Source organism: Lithobates pipiens, unplaced genomic scaffold (genome assembly GCF_037356315.1).
Source record: "Lithobates pipiens isolate NorthernLeopardFrog02 unplaced genomic scaffold, aLitPip1_a1.2 Scaffold_18, whole genome shotgun sequence".
Taxonomy (NCBI): domain Eukaryota; kingdom Metazoa; phylum Chordata; class Amphibia; order Anura; family Ranidae; genus Lithobates; species Lithobates pipiens.
In genome coordinates this window covers 345,776,534-345,799,492 of record NW_027507758.1, presented here as the reverse complement: position 1 = coordinate 345,799,492, position 22,959 = coordinate 345,776,534, and the positions used below count along the sequence as shown (strand labels likewise).

The following is a 22,959-nucleotide window of genomic DNA, read 5'->3' as shown; positions in this document are numbered from 1 at the left end:
TTCCTCTCAGCACAGGTTTCAGTGGGTTTGGAGATCCCAGCTGATGAGGAGCAAGGAGAGATCGGCTTTGTTCTTTGGTGTGAGTCTTTGAGGTAAACTTGCCAATGAGCTGCATGGCAGGTCAACATTTGTCTGGTCAAGCATGTGGTGCCCAAGCAGTTGATGTTTTGGCCATGCGAGATATGCTTGAGACATATGTTGCAAATAGCAGTGGTGCGATCTGATGCACTCGTCATAAAAAAGGCCCACACCAAAGAACTTTTAGAATAACACACAGAGGCTGCGCTCTGCACAGGTGGAGCTCTGCGGTGTGATTCAGTCGGTGTGCTGCCCCTAAGCTGGCCCCCGGATGGCATTCTGCCTCATTGGAGATGTGCCTCCTCCTCCTCTCTCCTACCAGGCACCCACGTGGAGTCAGTGCCCTCATCATCCCCTACCTCTTTATCACTGGAGCAAACCTGGCAGTATGCTGCAGCTTGTGGAACATGACTGCTAGATTGCTGTCCTTCTTGAGCATCCCCTCTCTCTGCGCTCATGCTACTGCCTTCCTCTAGCTGAGTATCATCATCAGAGCCTACAAAACACTGGGCATTCTCCTGGAGCATGTACCCAACACTGTGCTCAAACAGTTCGGGGGACTCCTCAGGAAGACATGGTGGGTCTAGGGAAGGAGTCACTGATAATGACATTGAGACGAGGCAAGAGGATGCGTTGGCAGCTGCTTTGCTAGTACCCTGAGCATGGGTGAGAGAGGATGAGGAGGATGAAGAGGGCTTGGTCATCTACTCTACCAAGTCTTCGGCATGATGTGGCTCAACACGTCCAGCTGCCAAAAATAAGGACAAGCGTGTCCCATGGCCATGTGCTGATGACGATGCACGGCGTCCACGACTAGCACTGTTGTCTCTAGACACAGAGCCTGCTTGCCCTCTTTTATTGGCTCATGCCTATCTGCCTCTCCTTGTTGGCCTTCCAGACATGGTAACGGCCTGCAGAGAGATGGGAAAACCAGCAATTGGGTAGTGTATAATGTGCTGGTGGCACAAAACACCCATTAACTCCTGCAGATGCCTTTATTATAGAACACCAGCAATAAAGGGCAGATACAGGTGTATATTGTGCTGTGCTGGAGGCACACAATACCAACTAACTCCTGCAGATGGCTCAATTAGAGAACAGCAACAATGGGTAGATACAGGTGTATTCTGTGGTGCTGGCACACAGACAACACCCAGTCGCGCCCACTAACTCCTGCAGATGGCAGATGGCTCAATTAGAGAATAGCAACAATGGGTAGACACAGGTGTATTCTGCGGTGCTGGCACACAGACAACACCCAGTTGCCCACTAACTACTGCAGATAGCAGATGGCTCAATTAGAGAACAGCAACAATGGGTAGATACAGGTGTATTCTGTGGTGCTGGCACACAGACAACACCCAGTTGCCCACTAACTCCTGCAGATGGCAGATGGCTCAATTAGAGAACAGCAACAATGGGTAGATACAGGTGTATTCTGCAGTGCTGGCACACAGACAACACCCAGTTGCCCACTAACTCCTACAGATAGCAGATGGCTCAATTAGAGAACAGCAACAATGGGTAGATACAGGTGTATTCTGCGGTGCTGGCACACAGACAACACCCAGTCACCCACTAACTACTGCAGATGGCAGATGGCTCAATTAGAGAACACTCAGAACAGCAATGAAGGGTAGATACAGATGTATTGTGCGGTGAAGGCACACACAACATGCACTAACTCCTGCAGATGCCGGAACACTACACAAGGCCGCCGCTCTAGTGACCTTATATGGTGTGGGGAGTGTACTACACAGCCTGAGCTATAATTGGCCACAGGCATCCTGCCTGTGGCCAATCATGGCTCTCCTCGCTGCTGGCGCTGTGATTGGCCAAGCATGCGGGGTCACAGTGCATGCTTGGCCAATCATGAGCCAGCAATGCACTGCAATGGCGCAGTGCATTGTGGGCTGTGAGCGCCACGCAAATTTGGTGCAAACGGCCCACAGAGTTCTGGCTTCGCCGAACGGGCGAACAGCTGGTGTTCGAGTCGAACATGCGTTCGACTCGAACACCAAGCTCATCCCAGCCTACAAGTGTTTTCAAGCTTAAGTTTCCCTACGTGTTCTACAACAACGTCTGTGGCAGAGACATTATCTTGTACCTTCTACAACAACGTCTGTGGCAGAGACTTGTTCCTGAGTAAGCACCTTGTTGGCTGCTAGACCTTGTGACAGAGGGACTGTCCAACCTGAGTGATCATCCAGTTGCGAATGGCTATTTTCTGGATGCAGTCAAAGTAAGCAAGTTCTTCAGCATTTTGACTTTGACACTAAGCCCTGAATTTCCTTTCCAACCCTCTGATCCCAATTTAAGAGACTGTTCATTGTCTACATTTTGCAAATAAAATCCATTCAAGTGGATCTGTTGTCGGTCTCTCAAGTTACTGGGCCATTTACCACAGGACATCCCTAGACATGCCACGAGGAAAACAGAAGGTAACTGTAAGCCCAATCTAATCTAACCAGCAGCTCCTTCGGAGGTTAGTGCTACATATATGTTGGCAGTAAAAAAAATTTTTTTTGTGTAGGTTCATAATAATTTGGAAGCCCACAGTTTGACCCAGCAACAATTTTATACCATAAAATAGCTCCAAGCCCCCATTTCTATTAAAACTATGTTCAGAAACAACAAAAGGCAGACAGCTGGCTTACATACATAAACGTCTTTTGCCCCATGCTCCAGTGTCACTTGTTGTCACTGCACACTTGGGTTGGATGGACTTCCCAGGGGAACTGGGCAGGTGGGAATGACTTTCTAGAGAAGCTGAACAGGTGGAAGGGGTTTCCTGGTGGACTGGTACAGCAAGGGTTGGAAAGCATAATTAGTGGCAACATTCACTAAAGATGCCTTTAAAGCTGGATGTGGGTAAGAGCATTACAATTCTCAAGCTCTGAGGCTCTATGAGTCTATGAACAGCTCAGATTTAAATGCCTGGACACCGAAGTACTGCCCCTTGTGATCTAGGTTTAAATTGAGCTGTGTGCATGTGCGTTACCCATATTGTGCCAGCTCAATGACTTACCACTGAGAAGGATAAACATAGTACTCCTAAAGCCTGCACTATGAAATAAACTTAAATAGTATGTGCTCTAATATTTCTATTCTGATAGGTTTCTTTTAACCCCTTCATGCCGATGTAATGCAAATAATTTTTCAAGGGGTTGTACCATTTTTTTTTTAGCGTCAATGGTCAGCTTTCTTGTAATAACAACCAATGTGGCTAATCAGCCACTTAGCTATTATTACAAGCAGCGGGATGGGACGTTTCCCCCCCCCCCTTCTGCTGCCCGTGTTCTCCCGTCCCACTAAGAGGCTCATCCCCCAGGATGGCCTGAGATCTGAACAAAGCTGAATCGGCTTTGATTGGGTCTCTGATCTAGTAATCATGGCATGACATCACTTTCGGTATACTGGAGCCTTAAAGGGGCCAGAGTTTTAAAAATGACAGTATTCAAAACAGCCAAACTTGGTAAAGTAGAATTGGAAAGGTGAGGAACATCCCCCTGTTCCTCACCTTTCCAATTCTACTTTACCTACTCACCTCTATCCCCAACCCCTCCTCCCACCTAACCTCCCTCCCTCATTATAACCAATTGGGCGGGAATAATTTGTATGGCCAGCTTCAGCAACTGCCCCTATATTTCCACCCCTCCTTGTTTCTCCATACTAATCTGGATGATTGTTCTTTATGTCTAGTCAAGTCTTCTTTATTATGTGAGGCTCTACTCAAAAATATCACAAAGATGGGAATGCCATTTATACACTACCCCTCCTAACCTTTACTCTGAATTCCTTTTGAAGTCTTTTAGGAATCATTTATGACTTTATTACTAGCATCATATGCACACACAAGAATTTTACAAGGGATTTATAAATAGAATGTTTTCCTCAATGACTATAAATAGTTTAATTGGTTTGTTGCCATCACACTGGTTTCTGCTACAATATTTCATCCCAGCAGAGCATTCAAGGGGCTTGATACCATCACCATTTACAACATTCAGGCTATGTGTAGTATCTGTGGTATAACATAACAGCTATATTTTCTGCAGTCTCCCACTATATGGCATCTCGAGAATCTAAAGGGTCCAATTCTTTATGATAAATGAATACTGTATCTTCTTTTGAACTTTGACTGTTATGTTTAAATAACCTTACAGGATAGACATTTACAGGCTAAATCAGATGATTTAATCGTGTTTCAGGTGACTGCCACTTTCCAGATACATGGATGTCATGAAAGAGGGAAAAGAGGGGTTGACAACTTGTGAAATGTGTTTAAGAAACCTTTTTGATAAAAGGTCAATTTGATTCTTTAAAGTTCTCACGGCGGAATGGAATGTTGATAGGCTGATTTTTCAATGTATGATCAGTTTACCTTTTTCCATGGTAAAAAATGAAAAGAGGACGTGCACTTATATTAATTATAATGATACTAAACATATATATTTTATTAAAATTATAACTTTTTTTTAATGCAGTTTAGGGAGTCCTAGCCCAAACATCTCAGTCATGTACTTGAACTTGCCATTAATTAGGAAAAGTGCACAATTATGTTACCAATTTGTTTGGTCTATTCCTATGAAATGTACACTCTTACGCTTAATGAGCTGCCAAATTTTTTTCCCATTCATTTAAAAGATACTTTTGCATTCCTGCATGCCAAAAAGGCATGATAAGAAAGAATTATAATATAGTTATATAGTTACATAGTAGGTGAGGTTGAAAAAAAGACAATTCCATCAAGTCCAGCCTATGTGTGTGATTATATGTCAGTATTACATTGTATATCCCTGTATGTTGTGGTTGTTCAGATACTTATCTAATAGTTTCTTGAAACTATCAATGCCCCCCCTGCTGAGACCACCTGTGGAATGGAATTCCACATCCTTGCCGCTCTTACGGTAAAGAACCCTCTACGTAGTTTAAGTTTAAACCTCTTTTCTTCTAATTTTAATGAGTCGCCACGAGTCTTGTTAAACTCCCTTCTGTGAAAAAGTTTTATCCCTATTGTATTGTTTAATGCATGCCAATATTCTGTTTGCTTTGTTAGCAGCAGCTTGGCATTGCATGCCATTTCTGAGCTTATCATCTATTAGGATCCCCTTTTCCATCCTAGATTCCCCACAAGGTTCTCCCCCAGTGTATAGATTGCATTCATATTTTTGCCACCCAAAATCTACATTGAACCTCATTTGCCATATAGTTGCCCATCCCATTAATTTGTTCAGATCTTCTTGCAAGGTTTCCACATCCTGCAGAGAAGTTATTGCCCTGCTTAGCTTAGTATCGTCCACAAATACCTCCATCTTCCAGGTCGTTTATGAACAAATTAAATAGGATTGGTCCCAGCCAGGGGCGTAACTATAGGGGGTGCAGCAGTCGCGACCGCAACTGGGCCCTGTGTTGCAGGGGGCCCATGCAGCCCCCTCTACATATGGCCGGCAGCAGCATAGGCAGCTAGGGGTACCAGTGCACCATGCACACGGGTGGCTGGAGGTGGAGGGTGACTAGCAGAGCTCCATGCTTGACTATCGCACTGGCTGCTCTTTAGTTGTGCATTCCCCGCATGACCTGTGCCCTCGGCTGGCTCCTCAGAGTACCCCTCTCCTGCTCCATGCATTGCCACTCAGTCTGATGTCTGTTCTCCCCAGCCAGAGTCCGCCCCCCCCCCCCGAGTTTGGCCCACACTGCACTGCATACTTCTCCCGGGTAAACAAACTTTAAGCACACAGATGCATTGCAGCCCTATGCGAGCCGGCTCCCCGGAGGACACTGCAGGCTTGTCTGCCAGTCCCCCTCCTCCCCAGTCATACACAGATGATGAAAGGTCTTTCTGGGAGATATGCTGATCACCCGTCCAGCACACTGAATGGAGCCCAGGCCAACATGGATAAATGCGCGGCCTGCAGCTTGGTCATGGTGAGTGAGAGGACCCCATCCCCCACACACCATTACTTACCCCCTCCATCTCCCCCTGGGGACAGGGGCCCCTTCTCACGTGGGAAAAGGGACCCTCATCTCCCCTGGGGACTGGGACCCCTTCTCCCCTGGGGGCAGTAACTTCATCTGCCCTGGAGAAAAGGACCTCATCTTTTCTGGGGATGGGGACCCCATCCTGCCTAGGGACAGTCCCCCATTGGGGCACCTAAATATAAAAAATAAAAAATAAAATAATAAAAAAAAACTACTGATGCCAGTGGTGGAACTACAGACCCAAAACGGAGCTTACTTTGTACAGTAAATGTTTATTGGGAACTGCGTTAAATGCTTATGCAAAATCTAGATAGACCACATCTACGGGCCTTCCTTTATCTAGATGGCAACTCACCTCCTCATAGAAGGTTAATAGACTGGTTTGGCAAGAATGATTCTTCATGAATCCATGCTGATTACTGCTAATGATACCGTTCTCATTACAAATATGTGTAGATGTGTGAGGTTTAAAGTCCATTTCCGGGCAAAACACAACCACCAGGCATGTGGTATGGTATGGTTCAGGAGGGGTGCTCTCTCATCCCCCCTCTTTTCCTGTGGCCTGCCAGTTTGCATGTTTGGATAAGGGACCCCTACGGCATTTTTGAAAAAAAAATTGGTGCGGGGTTCCCCTTAAAATCCATACCAGACCTGAAGGGCTTGGTATAGAATTTGGGGAGACCTCCACAAAAAATTTTTTTTGTTGGTTCGGGTTCTACTTAATATTCATACCAGACCCAAAGGGCCTGGAAATGGACTGGGGGGATCTTGTGCCATTTTTTGCAATGACTTTTATCTGTATTGCCAGGACCCAACAATTCATTATAGCTGCTAGTAGTTTTAAATGACTTTTTTTCCTTTAGAACTGTAATTTTGTGCAGGGACTGTTCTAAACATGGGTAAAATGTGCCACTTTCAGGCATACTATAGACAACCCCCAGGAACTAAATTTAAAGGAATTTAAAGGAATATTTCACTTTTATTGTTTCACTTTAAGTATTATTAAAATCACTGATCCCAAAAAAACTGCTGGTTTTTAAAACTTTTTTTTTGCATTGATGCATGTCCCCTGGGGCAGGACCCAGGTCCCCAGACACTTTTTATGACAATACCATGCATATAAGCCTTTAAAATTAGCACTTTTGATTTCTCCCATAGACTACCGCAGCTTTCGATTTTGCCGTGAACACCCCAAATTTTTCACTATTCGGTGAACAGGTGAACACCCGATGTTCAAATCGAACTTACATTTGATTCGAACATTGGGCTCATCCCTAATTAGCAATAAATGCTTTCAACTTCACTGGTGCATGTAGTAGACAGGGTACAATATCAATGTGCTATGCAGCAAGCTTAAAGTTAAAGCCAACCCAGATGGACGCTCCTCCAAAAATAGAGTAGCCAGGGAAGTGGTGGATTATGCAATTAAATATCATGACAAGGCCTAAATTACACTTGTTTCCCTCATTCATCTTACTGAGGGCTTGTTGCCTGTCTTGTGGCTTGCAATTAAATATTATAATGTAAACTATTTAAGTTATATCTATTACATAGCTATGAGAAAAAAGTTGCAGGGCTTTGGAAAAGCATTACTGTAGGTGCTAAATGATGAATCTAGAATTGTAGTGAAAAGTAATGGGTGAAGTGAAGGGAATCTGTGTCCTTTTCAAACATCCAACCATATGGAGAAAAGTTTAAAAAGAGTTTCTTCTCCTCCTTGTCATGATTGGATGTTTGAGAACACAGGTAAACACAAATATGTATTGATTTGCTGCACTTTAACTATTTTATCAGTTTAGTAAATAAGTCCTTAACATTATGTCTTACTACTATGCATGTAATTCACTAAATATTAGCAATGAAAGCTTAGGCTGCAGTGTTTGCTACTACCTAAATTACTTTTGACTCTATCATATGCTAGCACCAAGGTTATCGGCTACAAAAATACATGCTGTTTAAACTGAGGCTGGGTTCAAACTATCTTCACATTCAGCTCACAGCAGGGGTCCAGTACGTCACTGTTCATCGTTTCAGGTCCGATTTCAGGCCATTTTTTTGGCTGAATTTGGACCTGAAATAGACCAAAAGATGCACAGGAGCCCTGAACAAATTTTCACCTGAGCCGCAGCAATGATATGTCAACCAGCTTCATAGAGAGCCAATCAAAATCTCCTGTTATTGCGAATTGGATGCAGGGAACTCACATCCAATTCACAATAGTGTGAACACAGCCTTAACCAGTTCCAACTGGCGCACGCCGATGTACGTCGGCAGAATGGCACGGGCAGGCATATTGGAGTACAGGTATGTCCAGTTTTAAATGCCACCCTGCCATCGTGAACACGCCGCCGGCGGGACGCTCGCATGCCGGTCGGGACCCCCATGAGTCTGGTCGTGGGTCCTGCGCACTAGACCGTACCCACGATTGTCTCACGGGTGGCTGAACGAGGAGATGCCGTTGTAAACAGCATCTCCCCGTTCTGCCTAGCAACAAGTGACACTGATCTCTGCTCCATGTGATTGGAGCAGAGATAAGTGTTCACTAAAACAAAGCCCAGCCCCCCACAGTTAGTAACATGCCCCTAGGAAAACTTAACCCCTACACTGCCACCCACTGGTTAACCCCTTCACTGCCAGTGTCCTTTACACAGGAATCACTGCATTTGTATAGCAGTGATTGCTGTATAAATGACAATGGTCCCAAAAATGTGTAAAAAATGTCCGATGTGTTCGCCATAATGTCGCAGTCACAATAAAAATCGCTGTTCGCCACCATTATTAGTAAAAAAAAAATATTAATAAAAATGCCATAAAACTATCCTCTATTTTGTAAACGCTATAACTTTTGCGCAAACCAATCAATAATTGCTTAGTGCAATTTTTTTTTACCAAAAATATGTAGAAGAATACGTATCTGCCTAAACTGAGGAAAAAACTTTTTTTTAATATATTTTTGGGGGATATTTATTATATAATATAGTAAAAAATAATGCGTTTTTTTTTCAAAATTGTCGCTCTATTTTTGTTTATATCGCAAAAAATAAAAACGCAGGGGTGATCAAATACCAACAAAAGAAAGCTCTATTTGTGGGAAAAAAAGGACGTCGATTTTGTTTGGGAGCCACGTCGCACGACCACGCAATTGTCAGTTAAATCGTCGCAGTGCCGAATCGCAAAAAGTGGTCTGGTCTTAAGCCAGCAAAATGGTCCGGTCTGAAAGTGGTTAAAGGAATCGGGATAAAAATCCTATATGCATTTCACATCAACTTATATTCAAAATATCATTACGTTAATTAACAGTAAGGAGGCTCCTTGTATGTTAATAGTGTTTATATTTCAAATTGTAAATATAACATTTTAGTGAACTCAGGTGCAAAATTGTAAGGATGGGTTTCCAATCAACAGAATCTCAGGAAGCAAATTTTTTTTAAAAGATGGTGCAAATGGATATGCATTTATAAAATGTGTTCATATATTAATCATTGACGTTAGAGCCGAGTGAGTTTATCAACTGACACTAATAGGTGTGAATTTGTTAAAACATGCTTTGTTTATTATATCAGAATTTTTTCATTTAAATTTTATTTAAAAAATACTGGGATGGCAGTGTGTGTACAAGTTTGCCACCTTCACAACTTGTGGTATCTGAGAACCTCCTGCACCTTTGATTTAGCTATAGGGCTACAAATTGTGCTGTGCTGTCTATAAACTCAGACCTCTTACGGCTACACAATTGTTTTTTCATATGCATTGCCTTCATTTAACGCTCAGCACTCTGCATCTGCCTGTAATGAGTCTTAAGACCTTTTTAGTTTTTTATTAGTTTATACAATATATGTCCTATATTGATAAATTGACACACCCATTGCTGTGTATATTGTCATATTTCTTCTAATTTCTGCAAATTGTAGCAAACACTGCAGTTTTTCCACAAGGCTGTTCTACACACACACATCCTGACCAGCCTTACCAATTACCACTTATAAAAAAGATGATTATCAACAGTTCCACACCTTCAAGAGTATTGGGGGTAGTGGTCAAACTAAACACAACACTGAAGTGTTTTTACTTTGTACGTGAGCTTATATATTCAGTTTACTATATGAAAGGGATTGAAATGTTATACAAAAATGCTTCTATTTACCTTGTTAAAATATTCCATACTGAAAGTCAGATTTGTCAGTGAAAGTTCAATACGTATATAGTCAAATAATGTATTGTATTTGTTTTGGGCAAAAATTATTCTGTGTAAGGAAAAATAGTTTGATGCCCTTACAATAAAATCACAATATACAAACAGATTTATATTTCTGTCAGCCTTGTACTGAAGAAAATGTCGTTATATTTAATAACAACAGATAACAAATCTTCTTTAGTTATGCAAACATCAACGATCAAAGCGCAGTAACTAAAAGAAACATATACAATGTATCCTTCACTTAGTTAGTTTGGTTAAGGTGTAAAAGAAGAGGGGGGTAAAACCAACCTCTTTTTTTTTTGTCTCACTTCCTGTCCTGTAGACCCAACAGGAAGTGAGAGTGTGTGGAATATCCCTGCTTAGATAGTTGTCATGGGAACAAGCATCCTTAATGAATGATGTTCTCTCAATTCTGGATTTACCCTCAGTTTTTTTTTCCAGAGACATAGTGACCAGGTTAGTTAGAGATAGTGTTTTTCCCTGATGGCTATACAAAAAAAACCTGACATGGGTTCTAACCCCTCACAACTCTATCCAAATCTGAAAAACGTTTGCTTTTAGTTATACTTTAATATTTTGCATCTATTTTCTTTTCCGCATCATTTGTGCAGGTTTTATGAGTTTTTACTAGTACCATTTTAGTGGTTATTTTCTTTTTCAGGTTTACTGTTTTGTGTTGCTCTGCACGTTACCTGTGATATTTACTTTTTTAGAAGAATTGTATTGTACTGTATTGCCCTAGTTGCTAAGCATTGTTATATTTACTGCTTCTATAGGGTGAAAAGGGAAGCATAGGTGAACTTGGAACTCCAGGAGAAACTGGGGAAAAGGTAACTGTGAAAATTCTCTTAATAATTCTACTTAATAGGGGATATATTTTCTGTATATAAATATAATGTGATTGTAAATTAATGTAATACTATTGAAGAATTGATTTGGATGTATTATTTGTTTCCTATGTAATTAGCATTAGCTTTTAGGCTCCAATTTCAGGATGAAAACTATACCCATAACAACTAGAAAGAGTTCTACATTCAGCACTTTCCTGTTTTTTTTTTTTTTTTTTTTTTAATGAAAGATGATTTTTATATGGTTGCAATGGGAAATCTACATTTTGCATGGCACTCTGATAGAATCTCTCTATGCTCCCACATGAGCATTGAACTATGCACACAATGTCAAACTGTGGTCCTCACTTATTTCAAATAAAAATGCTAAAGTAAACTGAGCAGATTGCAAGTCGATCTCTACTAAAATTCTAACACAGCCGCAGGTGGCAATTGACACTTAGAAGCTGATTGGCTGCAGTGTGCAACATTACATTTGTTGTTTTAGACATTTTAATCCATGGGACCAGTTTTTATTACAACTGTTTCCAAGGGTTTTTAGATTAGAGGTAGAAATGTAACTGACAGTATAAATCAGAATATGAAAATATCAGCAAACATAATTTAGTTTTTCTGGTTACAAGTATACAGTATGTCCTTTCTTTCATACAGAAGACAATTGAAATATCTAAGAAAAAAAAGGACAAGACTGTCTAGACTGATTCAAGTATATTTAATAATGTTATTAGTTTTTGAGCACTAGGCATTTTTTTACCCATGTGACCAAATAAATACTTAGATACATATGAACAAATACAATCTTACAAATACTTTACTTAAGATTATATATCTGAAAATCTGTGTTCTGAAATGTTTTGTTTGTTACACACCAAAATGTCAATAGCTGGAGTGGTGTATTGAAGTATGACGTGCTGTCAAAAATGCTACATGCACATTTTTGGTGTGTTCTGGTTTATTAGGCCAATTGCAATATTCCCTAAACACACATTCATGGAAATGGCTGTAATGATGCTGGTTCCTGTAATGACGACAGGCTGGAAACCCTTAGGCAATGGGAAATTTCATCAGCACACCAAGGATTCCTTAGAAGGGTCCAAAGCTTTATTACATGGTCACACAGTACACATATGGCAATGTTTCAAAGCCACACAGGGCCCCTTCGTCATGCCTGACAAAGGGGCCATGCGTGGCTCTGAAACATTGCCGTATGTGTACTGTGTGACCATGTAATAAAGCTTAGGCTTATTAGGCAGTTCATTTAAATAAATGTTCTGCCTTAACGCAAAATACGTTGACGCATCATAGTATGAATTGAACCTCAGAGTCTGCAGCAACTGGTACCCTGGCATGTAGGCCAATGTCATGTCATTATAGAAGTCTTTGGGGAATTTTTAACTCACAAGCTAAATCACTTATGTAGCAGCAGAGTTGCATTTAAATGAATTGATTATTACTGCACAGCAATGCATAGACAATTTAAAGTGGACCTAAACACTCTCTGTAACCAAACTACCTTAATACCCACCCTGCTTCTCCTCTGTCCTGTTATATAACCTGATAATAAAATATTTCTAATAAGTAGTAAGCAGCCACTCCAGGTACCTTCCAACTACTGATCCTGTAAGAGAAACAGCAGAATGACATGGGAGTCAGAAGGCCACTGTCAAGTAGCAGGTTCTGCTTTAGCCTAACCAGACCATCAATGGCTCTTTGAACATTAGACCCTTGTGCTTTAACTCTCTTATGTGACCAGTTACTTAAGGAGCCTTGAAATTTTGGTATAGTAGTGTGATACAACTTTTATTATCATATTGGACAAAAGGATGGGGGGGGGGGGTAAAGACACTAAACTTGTAATGTTGGTGGTAAAAGAGAATGCATGAATATCAGTGAGCAGGAAGAAGTAAAGAGAATGAGTTTACAGAAAAAAACATACTGAGAAGGACATAGTAAAAAATTTGCAAGACATGACAACCAACTGGCTTCTAGCTGTTACTGTTTTAGTGCAAATCTGAATATGAATTTGACTTGGTAGCTAGGATCAACAAAGACATTTTTATTTCTGAAGCTCTGATATACAGCCCTTTTGAAATCAGTTATTATAATGAGTCAGTCGGCATGTATTCATCAAAGGGCTAGGGGCAATTTACTCTGTTACAAGCAGATAACTGAAACTCCTTTGGAAGTTGGATTGTTTTTAGTTGCACATTTGGAACATCATTTCACCCTACAATTAGATTTCCATTAACTTAACAGGCCTTAGTCACATAATCATTTTACAGAAACATTCCTACTTAGACTTTCAGAGGAAAGGCCCTGGGGTAAATCTGAATTTAATTGAATGTTTTAGAGAAGACTTTTTTCTGATCCTCTTTCTTTGTACCTCATATTATAATTCTGTATAGTTCTTTTGTTAGGGCTCTTGGCTCAGACATTTCTTCCAACACCACCAAGGCATGGCATTGATTGTCAAAGCCCAGTCTACACCCTTGCTGACAATGTAGCCCTAGAGATTTATTTATAGGGAAGCCCTGGCTTCCATCAAGCCAGCAAATTGTCTGAAGCTGTTCCAATGGGCATATAAACACTCAGCATGTATTATTGAGAATGGAATTATTTTTTACATAACACTATGCAGCACCACGATAATACTAAATCAAACGTCCTCTGCATATTTACCTAGGGATTAGTTTGCTGGAAAATATCAAAGGACTTTACAGAGCTCCTTCCCTCATTTTTTTTTTAAACTCATAGCATTAAAAATAGGCCTACTCTTAAATTGTACATAAATAAAATACAATTTTCACGACTGTGATGTGCAAGAGTTCTGCAGAGTTTGTAAGTATACACATTTAAAACAGGGAAATTAGATAACATTTCTGCAACATTTTAATAAATATGTGCATATTTCTTGTTTAAATGTAACCTCAATTATATGCTCAAAAGAAATGAAGTCTGTGTGAAATTGGTTTAGAGAGAGCCAACATGCATTGTTCCCTCACAAGTATCTTTATTTACAGCTGTGTTATGCCTTGGTAAACTGAGGGATTACAGAGGAAATCCTTAGGCATCTGACTAACTGTTTTGGGCTTTCAAGTTTTGCCAGTCACAAGTTAGCAAAAGCTGTTTGAGGTGAATTTATTGCAATGAGCATTCTTGTATGAGTTCCTATTGGTCCTGGGGATAATAGCATCTGCATGTTACATTATCTTAGCGTTATTTGAGTAAACACATTTCAGGATAATTGTAGAAGTGAATCAAAGTCCTTTAAAACAACAATAACAAAAGAGTATGACAACAAAACTATGCATTTTTACCATTCATTTTTATTTATTTCAACTATTTAGTCAAGATAAACACCAATACATAAAGAAATAAAACATTTAAACCAAATAACATATTGCATTATTTTATTCTTTACTTCTCTCCTTTTTCACCTGTTAATCTGGCCAGTAACACACCATTTGTAAAGTGACAATGCTAATTTGGTCTATTATATCTACGAAGGAACAGGTTGCCATCACCTTCTCATTTTCATATTATTGGAGATTTATAATTCACAGAGGTGAGCAGGAAAAGGCTGATAACAGGGCCTGAGATTTCAATATAGTACAGGCAGAGAGTATAGGAAGACAGGAGCACAACTTTTATGAAAGAAACACGGGGGGCTGCCATTGTTGACCTTCTTCTGAAGATGCTAGTTTCCTAACTATGTCTAGCTTCAAACAAATTTGGAACTAACATGCAGCAAGGGAAGGTCAGAAAAAAGTCTGAGTTTTCTGTGTATTTTTTTACCTGCTCCTGAGAGTGTCAGGAGTTTGCAAATAAAACTAAATACGGTTTAAAAATAACACCAAATGATATACAGTATATAGTAACATTAATATTAATAATAAAAAATACATTTCCATAGGTATATAGTAATGTTGCTAATTACTGTATACTAATTTGGTTGTATAATTTTTTTCTAATTTATGGATACTTTTTGCTAAAAAATAAATGCTTGGCTTTCCTTATTTTTCAAAGACAATCTGAGATCTATCAATGTTTAAGAACCTTCAAATATATTCTGAGCTTTTTAAGTAGAACTTTACCTCTAGCCCAATATTTTTTTAGATGTCTGCCTATACTCCACTACATTTAGGCTTCTTTTTTTTCCAGCACAAAGCAGAGATCAGAGAATTATGTCAACAGGTGAAATCTGGTGGTCTATATTGCTATTCTTAAAGTGGTTGTAAAGGTAAAGAAAAATATCTACCAGCCCCTCTGTTCTATCAATCTATTCTACACTGTGTAAATGTCTGTAAATACCACATCTCATATCTTTTATGGCTGGTCACATGACCTCCAGCGGCTCTCCTCCTCCAATCTAAGGGCTGCAGCGGAAGGGGCCAAGGTCCCCATCTGACGTGAGCTGGGGAGTTTGCATGACCACTGTGCTAGCAGCTCAGCCCCTCATGCTGTAGCCCTTAGATGGGGGAGGAGAACTCCGTGACTGGCCATAAAAGATGTCAGATAAAGTATTTACAGGCATCATTTTATAAAAAAAAAAACACAAAAAATACCACACTAGAAAGTGTTACATATATATAAAATATCAATGTAAACAGCAGCAGCTAAAAATTGTGAGATATGCACAATTCAAACAAATGGAAAAAGCTGAGCTAAAAACAAATAAAGATGAGTTCGTGATAAAGCCCATATCAATGAAATAAGAATAATTGTCCAGTGAATAAACAGCAAATGAATATAAATTAGTCCATGAACAGTGATCCAGTGTGAAATCAATCATTGACAATATCCCTTAATCATACAGAAGCACCCTGTGAAGTAATCTACCACCGCATAAATTGAATGCTTACCAGAGAGATAGCTACAATGAGCTTGTAGGTATTATGGTCAGCAATGCAGCCACAACTCATCTCCACAATAATGCACCAGAGGCATGCAGGATAGCTCAGTCCATGAGGCAAACGAGGCAGTCAGCAGGCAAAACCCAAAAGAAGAGAATGCTCTCCATAGTGTGAATCAGTAAACAAATTTAATAAAAGTTGAAAATTGCACTTAGATAAATAGCAGCTAGATAAACATTAACCATAAAAACAATACCGGCCGGCTTGCAGACACCCGTTCGATTACAGGCACACAGCGATGATGTCAACCTGTCAACCACCCGACCTATGTTTCATCTCAAAAAAAATTGTCAAGGGAACGGGTGACACACACTGACTCATCACTTAAATAGACACTTAAAACCATGCATTGATGTGAAACCTGAGTGGCGGGACCTAAAGATTACATCCACAGGAAGTAAACCCAACTAGTTTCTAAACCAAAAATGTTATTGAACCCATACTGGTAAAAAAACATATAATGCAAATTCATGAGGGAATGAATCCAACATAAGGACTAGATTAGATGGATAAAAATTGGATAAAAAAATACAAAAAAAAATAGATCAAAAACATACCCCCTCTGCATTAATACACAGATCTAAAGACTCAGGCCCTAAAACAACAATCCGGCCTCGCCATCTAGTGGCGACAAGAGAGAAATGCCACTAAAGGCATAATACATAAATTACTCTCTAGACCGGAAAAGCCCTATAAAAACACACCAATCTGTTACCTCTGCATATTGGTGATAACACCATTACAAATATTATAAAAAGAATTATATTACAATAATAGTAATAATGAACATACATTATATACTGCACAAAAACCTTGAATATAATCCCTTTAATATAGGTGCGGTCACCCAGTGTTCACATCACGTTCACAATGGAAAGCAACCCAAACTTATAAATTATCAATAAATGCATTAAGATCGACCTCCACATTCAGCCCAAAAGGAGTGTAACATTTTAATTTATACACCCAGGCCATCTCTAACTTGGAAATCCCACACACTTGGGATCCCCCCTCCAATGGGGATTGTACATATCTATGCCTAGAAAGGTCTTAGCGGGATTAAGGTCATGCACCTCACTATAATGCCTGGAGACAGTTTTAATATTGTCCCATGCTCATTAAGCCTAACTGAGAGGGGGCGCTTAGTCCTCCCTACATATTGCAGCCCACACGGGCATTGGAGTAGGTAAACAACCCCCTCAGAAGAGCATGTGACAAATGGTTTAATCTCAAACTCTACCAAGGTACTAGTGGAGACAAACTTCTGGGTTCTTCTATGCGTACATCCACTCAGGGAATACACCCTGCACCTCCTGCATTGATCGAACCCTGTCAGGTTCTCAAAGAACCCTTTTTTAATTGGGGGAGGGTCAAGCACATTAGGGGCCACTCTACCTCTAATCGAAGAGGCACCCTTATAGACCACCTGTGGTTTCGCAGGAAGGACACTACCCAAAGTAGGATCATTTGTAAGAATGTGCCAATGTTTCATAACAAGTTTAGCCACGTTTCTAGGCTGAATAGAATAGGTGGTAATAAAGGGAACAGAAGGTATCCTATCTCTGTCTAAAGTTTTCACCTTAAGCAAGTCATTCCTATCAAGTAGTGAAACTTCCTCCAAGGTGTTTCTAAGAGAGGCCTCTAGATAACCCTTCTCCAAAAAGCGTTTAATCAGAGTATCAGCCTGGATTAAAAAGTCACCATGGTCTGAACAATTACGTTTCAGCAGTATAAGCTGACTTTTCGACACTGACCTCAGCCAGGCCTCATGATGGCAACTATCTGTTGGTATGTATAAATTTCGATCAGTGCTTTTAAAGAAGGTGGCAGTAGTGAACCGGCCATCCTTGACCCCAATTTTCAGATCCAAAAAGTTAACTTTGGTCAAACTAACCTCATAATTAAGGAAGATGCCTCTATTGTTAGCATTTAATTCACCCATGAAGGCATCCAAATTCTCTTGGCTACCAACCCATAGGAGGAGGATGTTGTCTATGTACCTCACCCACAACACCAACTGAGGTTTCCGATGTGCATAAACGACATCCTCCTCCCAGAGGGCCATAAAGAGGTCGCCAAACCCAAACATGGGGCATACTTAGCCCCCATGGCGACCCCTCTATCCTGCCTATAAAACTGACCACCAAACCAAATATAATTATGAGATGCTGCAAATTGGAGCAGTTCCATAATAAAGCAAACCTGTTCATCAAACAAACCAGAATCTCTCCTCAAAAAATATTCAACTGCAAAAAGCCCCAGTTCATGTGGTATCACCGTGTAAAGGGATGAGACATCCGCCGTCACTAGCCACCAACCCAACCTAGGGGTATATTCAGTTAGTAGGTTAATCACATGACGTGAATCTTTGACATGTGAAGACATCTTAGTGATAAGTGGTTGTAGATAGAAATCTATTTACCTGTCCACCCAGGATGTGATGGAGTCAATCCCACTCACTATGGGGTGTCCCAGGGGGCAGGTAGGATGTTTGTGTATTTTTGGCAGATAGTATATCACGGGAGTATGTGGTGCTTTAGGCACCAAGTACAATTTCTCCTTTTTATTTAAGATGACCTGCTCAAAACCCTTCTGTACCAAGGCCTCCAATTCCTTCTTGACCTAAGTGGGGTATAAGTGTCAGGTTCATCAAGGATCCTGTGCATCTCACATAAATAGTCTTTCCTAAATAGAATAATAATACCACCCCCTTTATCAGCCGGTCTAATAACTATATCCTTATTCTAACACAAGGAGTTAAGACCGCTTACCATTTCCTTATTAGATTTTACCCTTTTGAGAGGCATTTGATCTAAGTCCCTCAACACCACATCCCTAAAGACCTTCAAAGGGGGGGCCAAAGCTCCCGAGGGAATAAATAGGGAGGCGTTTGAGCGTCCTGAGTGACGGAATCCATTGGACAAAGTCCCATCAGTGAAAATAGGTTTAGAAACCTTATACCTTTTAATATACAGCCTACGTGTGAATTTATGTACATCCATGTAGGTCTGAAACTTATTCAGCCCACGAGGAGGCACAAACGTCAAAGCCTTATTTAATACAGCCTTCTCAGAGTCAGTCAAGACGTCTATACTCAAATTGAATATCCCGTCACTGGCTAAGGTTTTTTCGTTTTTTACTCGTACCCGCATCCCCCCTCTAGATCCTCTCTTTGGTCTACCAACCTTTTGATACCTTGATTGAGTTTCTGAAAACCCCAATGTTGCTGGTCATGATTGGATGGACCAGGGCTGTCAAGCTCAACTGGACCTCTAGGCACAAGGTGTTGGGGCACATTGACTAAACCTTCACTCTCTCTCCACCCATAATCAGTCTGTGGACCCTCTATATCATGTAACGGGTAAAAAAAAGTAATTTCTCCTGTCGACCAACAATGTAGGGTCAGAATGTTGAAATTCCAATCCACGTCTATAAAACTGGTCATGCCTAGGTCCATAACCAGGGCCATACCCATAAACAGAGTACAAGGCTGGATCTGGGCTACGAGGAGGTGCCAAACCATCTCCATTGTTAACATATTGGCCCTGCACCCTACCACCAAAAGGTTGACCCTACATGGGTCCATTATAGGTATTAACACAACCCCTTCCATCAACATTAGGATTACCCGATCCTCGGGGATGCCAGCGGCATCGGAGGGTTACTAGATGGATACCCTCCCCCGCCACCCCCACCCCTTCCATAGGGGGGCTGATAAGACCCTCGTCTAAGGTGACCCCCTGAGGGTTTTTTAGACATACCAGGCTGTAAGCCCAAAGAGGGGCCCACATTAGCAGGTACCCCTACTTCCATCTTACTAGTGGTGGTAAGGGCCTGTTCTGCCAGAAATCTTTTTTGCAATTCGAAGACAACACCACCCTGATAGTGGAGCAAATCTCTATTATATTTCTTGTTCTTCTTGATTTTTTTCTCCCTATCCTCTTTTTCCAATATTTTTAAAATAGATGATGATTTTTCTTTATACTCATTAATCACTTTTAGGGGGTTAAGTTTTTCCTTGATACTCTTGATCTCCTCATCCAATCTGGTGAGTTTCAGATTCTTCCTCTCAATCAAAAATGTAAAAAAATGAACTCCTGCTACATTGAAATAGCCAAACTATTCCTCAAGCTGGATATCACCTTTTTGCAGACTGACCTCCCATCTGAGGCTCCTAGGAACCATGCCATTTTTGAAATTTGTATTCAAACTGTGTGTGGGTCTCTGAAATGGTTACATTTTTGAGCCTCTGAATAAACCACTAAGATCTCCCTCCTCCTCCTTGTAAACTTCAAAAACACCCTCAGTGTTTATAAAAACATTTACACAGTGTAAAATAGATTGATAGAACAGAAGGGCTGTCAATAATATGTCTTTACCTTTACTGCCAGCTACTAATAGCAGAGGAGGGGGTGAGATGGTTCACACACACAGGAGCTGACAGACAGGGAGAGAGGGGGAGGGGGAGGAGAGCAGCAGGATGGCGAAGCCATGCAAATTGACCACAGTAATCACGGATCAGCAGCCATGATTACCATGGTCAGCACACACATGGGGACACAGGAACAGGAAGGATCAAGCAGTTCTTTTACAGCTTAGAGAGGGACAGACTAGACAGCACAAGCACGGTGCTGTTTAATCTGCTATAAGGAAACATGATGTCTTTTTCTTTTTTTCTTTAGGGTAATAACCACTTTAAGTCATTATTACCATCATGGAGATGCTAGAATTCAGATTTTGCTTTGTAAGGTTGATGTCATTATCTCTTCCCCCAACATCCACACTCTTTCGTTCATTGCTACCACTGCAATAAACAGAGAAGAACTACACAATGGTATTTACTGTATTTTTATAGGATCGCATTCCGAAACAAGATGTGATCCAAATAAACAGGAACTTGCAGAGCAGATATACTAGTATCTAAATACAGTCAAAAACAACATTGGGAGCAAGAATAAGCAGCAATATGAAAAATTACAACCAACTTCTCCAAAAACTATATGTAAAATTGTATCACCATCATATGTTGCACACAATTTTTTCAACTCACACTTGACTAAACACTTTAAGCTTTAAAGAGGAACTTTAAAAAAAATCCAGTAGCAGTCGGAGATATTGTTGATGAGATGTAGGGAGTTTTTTAACAAAAGGCTGTATTTGTTATGAAATTATTTATTACTACAGTACTCACATGTTGTGTGGTCAACCATTTTAATTATGGGCAGATGAAGCTAGCACCTGTTTCTTCTGGGATCTGGATGACAGTCACACACAAACTCACACAGAAATAGACACATAGACAGACAGAAACAAACACACACACACACACACACACACACACACACACACACACACAATCACAGACATACACAGACACACACCTTGCCCAGGAGATGTGCCTTTCTAATCCTCCTCAATGTGCCATGTGAATGCTAATCACAGGATGAAAGTCCCAGCTTGTTCTTCTAACCATGTACAGGACCCAGTGGACATACCCCTCTGCCCTCCTCCTCCACTCTCTCAACCACACAAGCATAGATCCCCAGCCTTGAGACATACCTCTCCGGCCACCTTCATTGCCCATTCAAGCATGGAGCTCTAAGGAGAGAGCAAAAAAACAGTCTGGAGCTTTCTGACAATGATATCCCAGGAGTCATTGGGAGCAAACAATATGTCATTTGCCAAGGCAATTGGAGCAGGCAGTACAGCGGGAGAAGTTTAAAAACATATGTAGAAAGCCAAAAACCTTTTTTTCTGCTATCCATTAGTGTTATAGGAGGGGGACTGGATTTCAATAACAGGAACTTTAAAAATAAGCTGATGATCCACTTTAAGCATATATTATTATCTCCCAACAAACTCCTTCTGATCTTGGACTGGACTTGGGTCAAAGCAATAACTCCAAGGCCAATAATATATAACACATTATCTCCTCCAATTCCGCAACATGTCTGGTTGGCGAACGGCCATTTGTATGCAAGACAAGTTTGGTGCCAATGCCCTTCAGACAAAAGTCAGAAGTTTTGTCTGTGGAAAATCTGATCATGTGTATGAGGCTTTACAATTGTGGCCAGAAAGAAAAAGACTGTTCCCTTGCATTTATGGTTCATGTGAGGAAGAATGCACCTTTAGATTGGTAGTCAGTAGGAGAAAGAATACCCCCTTATGTTGATGGGTAATAGAAGGAATAATGCTCCCTCACATTGAAGGTCAGTAGAGGAAAGAATGCTCCCTTATGCTGGTGGTTGGTAGAAGTAAAAATGCCCCTTTACGTGTATGTTGGTGTGTACACATATACACACACATGCATAGACAGACAATGAGCACATAATAACAGTTATGCATGCACGCACACACACACACACACACATTACGGTATAAAACCACACACACTAACACTTATGGAACACAAACATACACGCACATTATACAAACATTTTTAACAAACCGACATACATTAAACGTACACATAAAACACACACACTCTCTCCCACACATAAAACACATTTACTATAACACACATGAAACACACATACTAACACACACATGAAACACACACTCTAACATACAACTACCTGAGCTCTCTCACATGTCTTGTTGCAGCATCTGGCTGGCTCTGCTATTGCTTGTCTGGTCATAACTATCTCTTTTTTTCATAGTTTGTTATAAAAGTTTCAAACAGGTACATTTTCTCCTTCACTGAGGTGTGCTGATGAGGCTGCACTGATGGGCACTGATAAATGGCACTGATGAAGCGGCACTGGTTGACACTGATGAGGAGGCACTGATGAGTCTGCACTGATAGGGGGTACTGATGGGCACTGATAGGTGGCATTGATGGGCACTGATAGGTGGTACTGATAAGCAGCAGTGATAGTTGGCACTAATGGACACTGATGGGCACTGATAGGTGGCACCGGTGGGTACTGATAGGTGACAC

General features: G+C 40.7%; 1 protein-coding gene across 3 annotated transcripts in view; it reads left to right on the top strand.

Annotated features, from left to right (window-relative positions):
* The window catches only part of COL19A1 (collagen type XIX alpha 1 chain), a 1,105,372-nt gene that overhangs the window by 313,150 nt on the left and 769,263 nt on the right, over positions 1–22,959 (top strand). For all 3 annotated transcript variants that reach the window (XM_077487416.1, XM_077487415.1, XM_077487417.1), the window contains exon 10: positions 11,035–11,088. In XM_077487416.1, the coding sequence (XP_077343542.1) occupies positions 11,035–11,088 (54 nt within the window). The remainder of the gene's footprint in view (positions 1–11,034; positions 11,089–22,959) is intronic.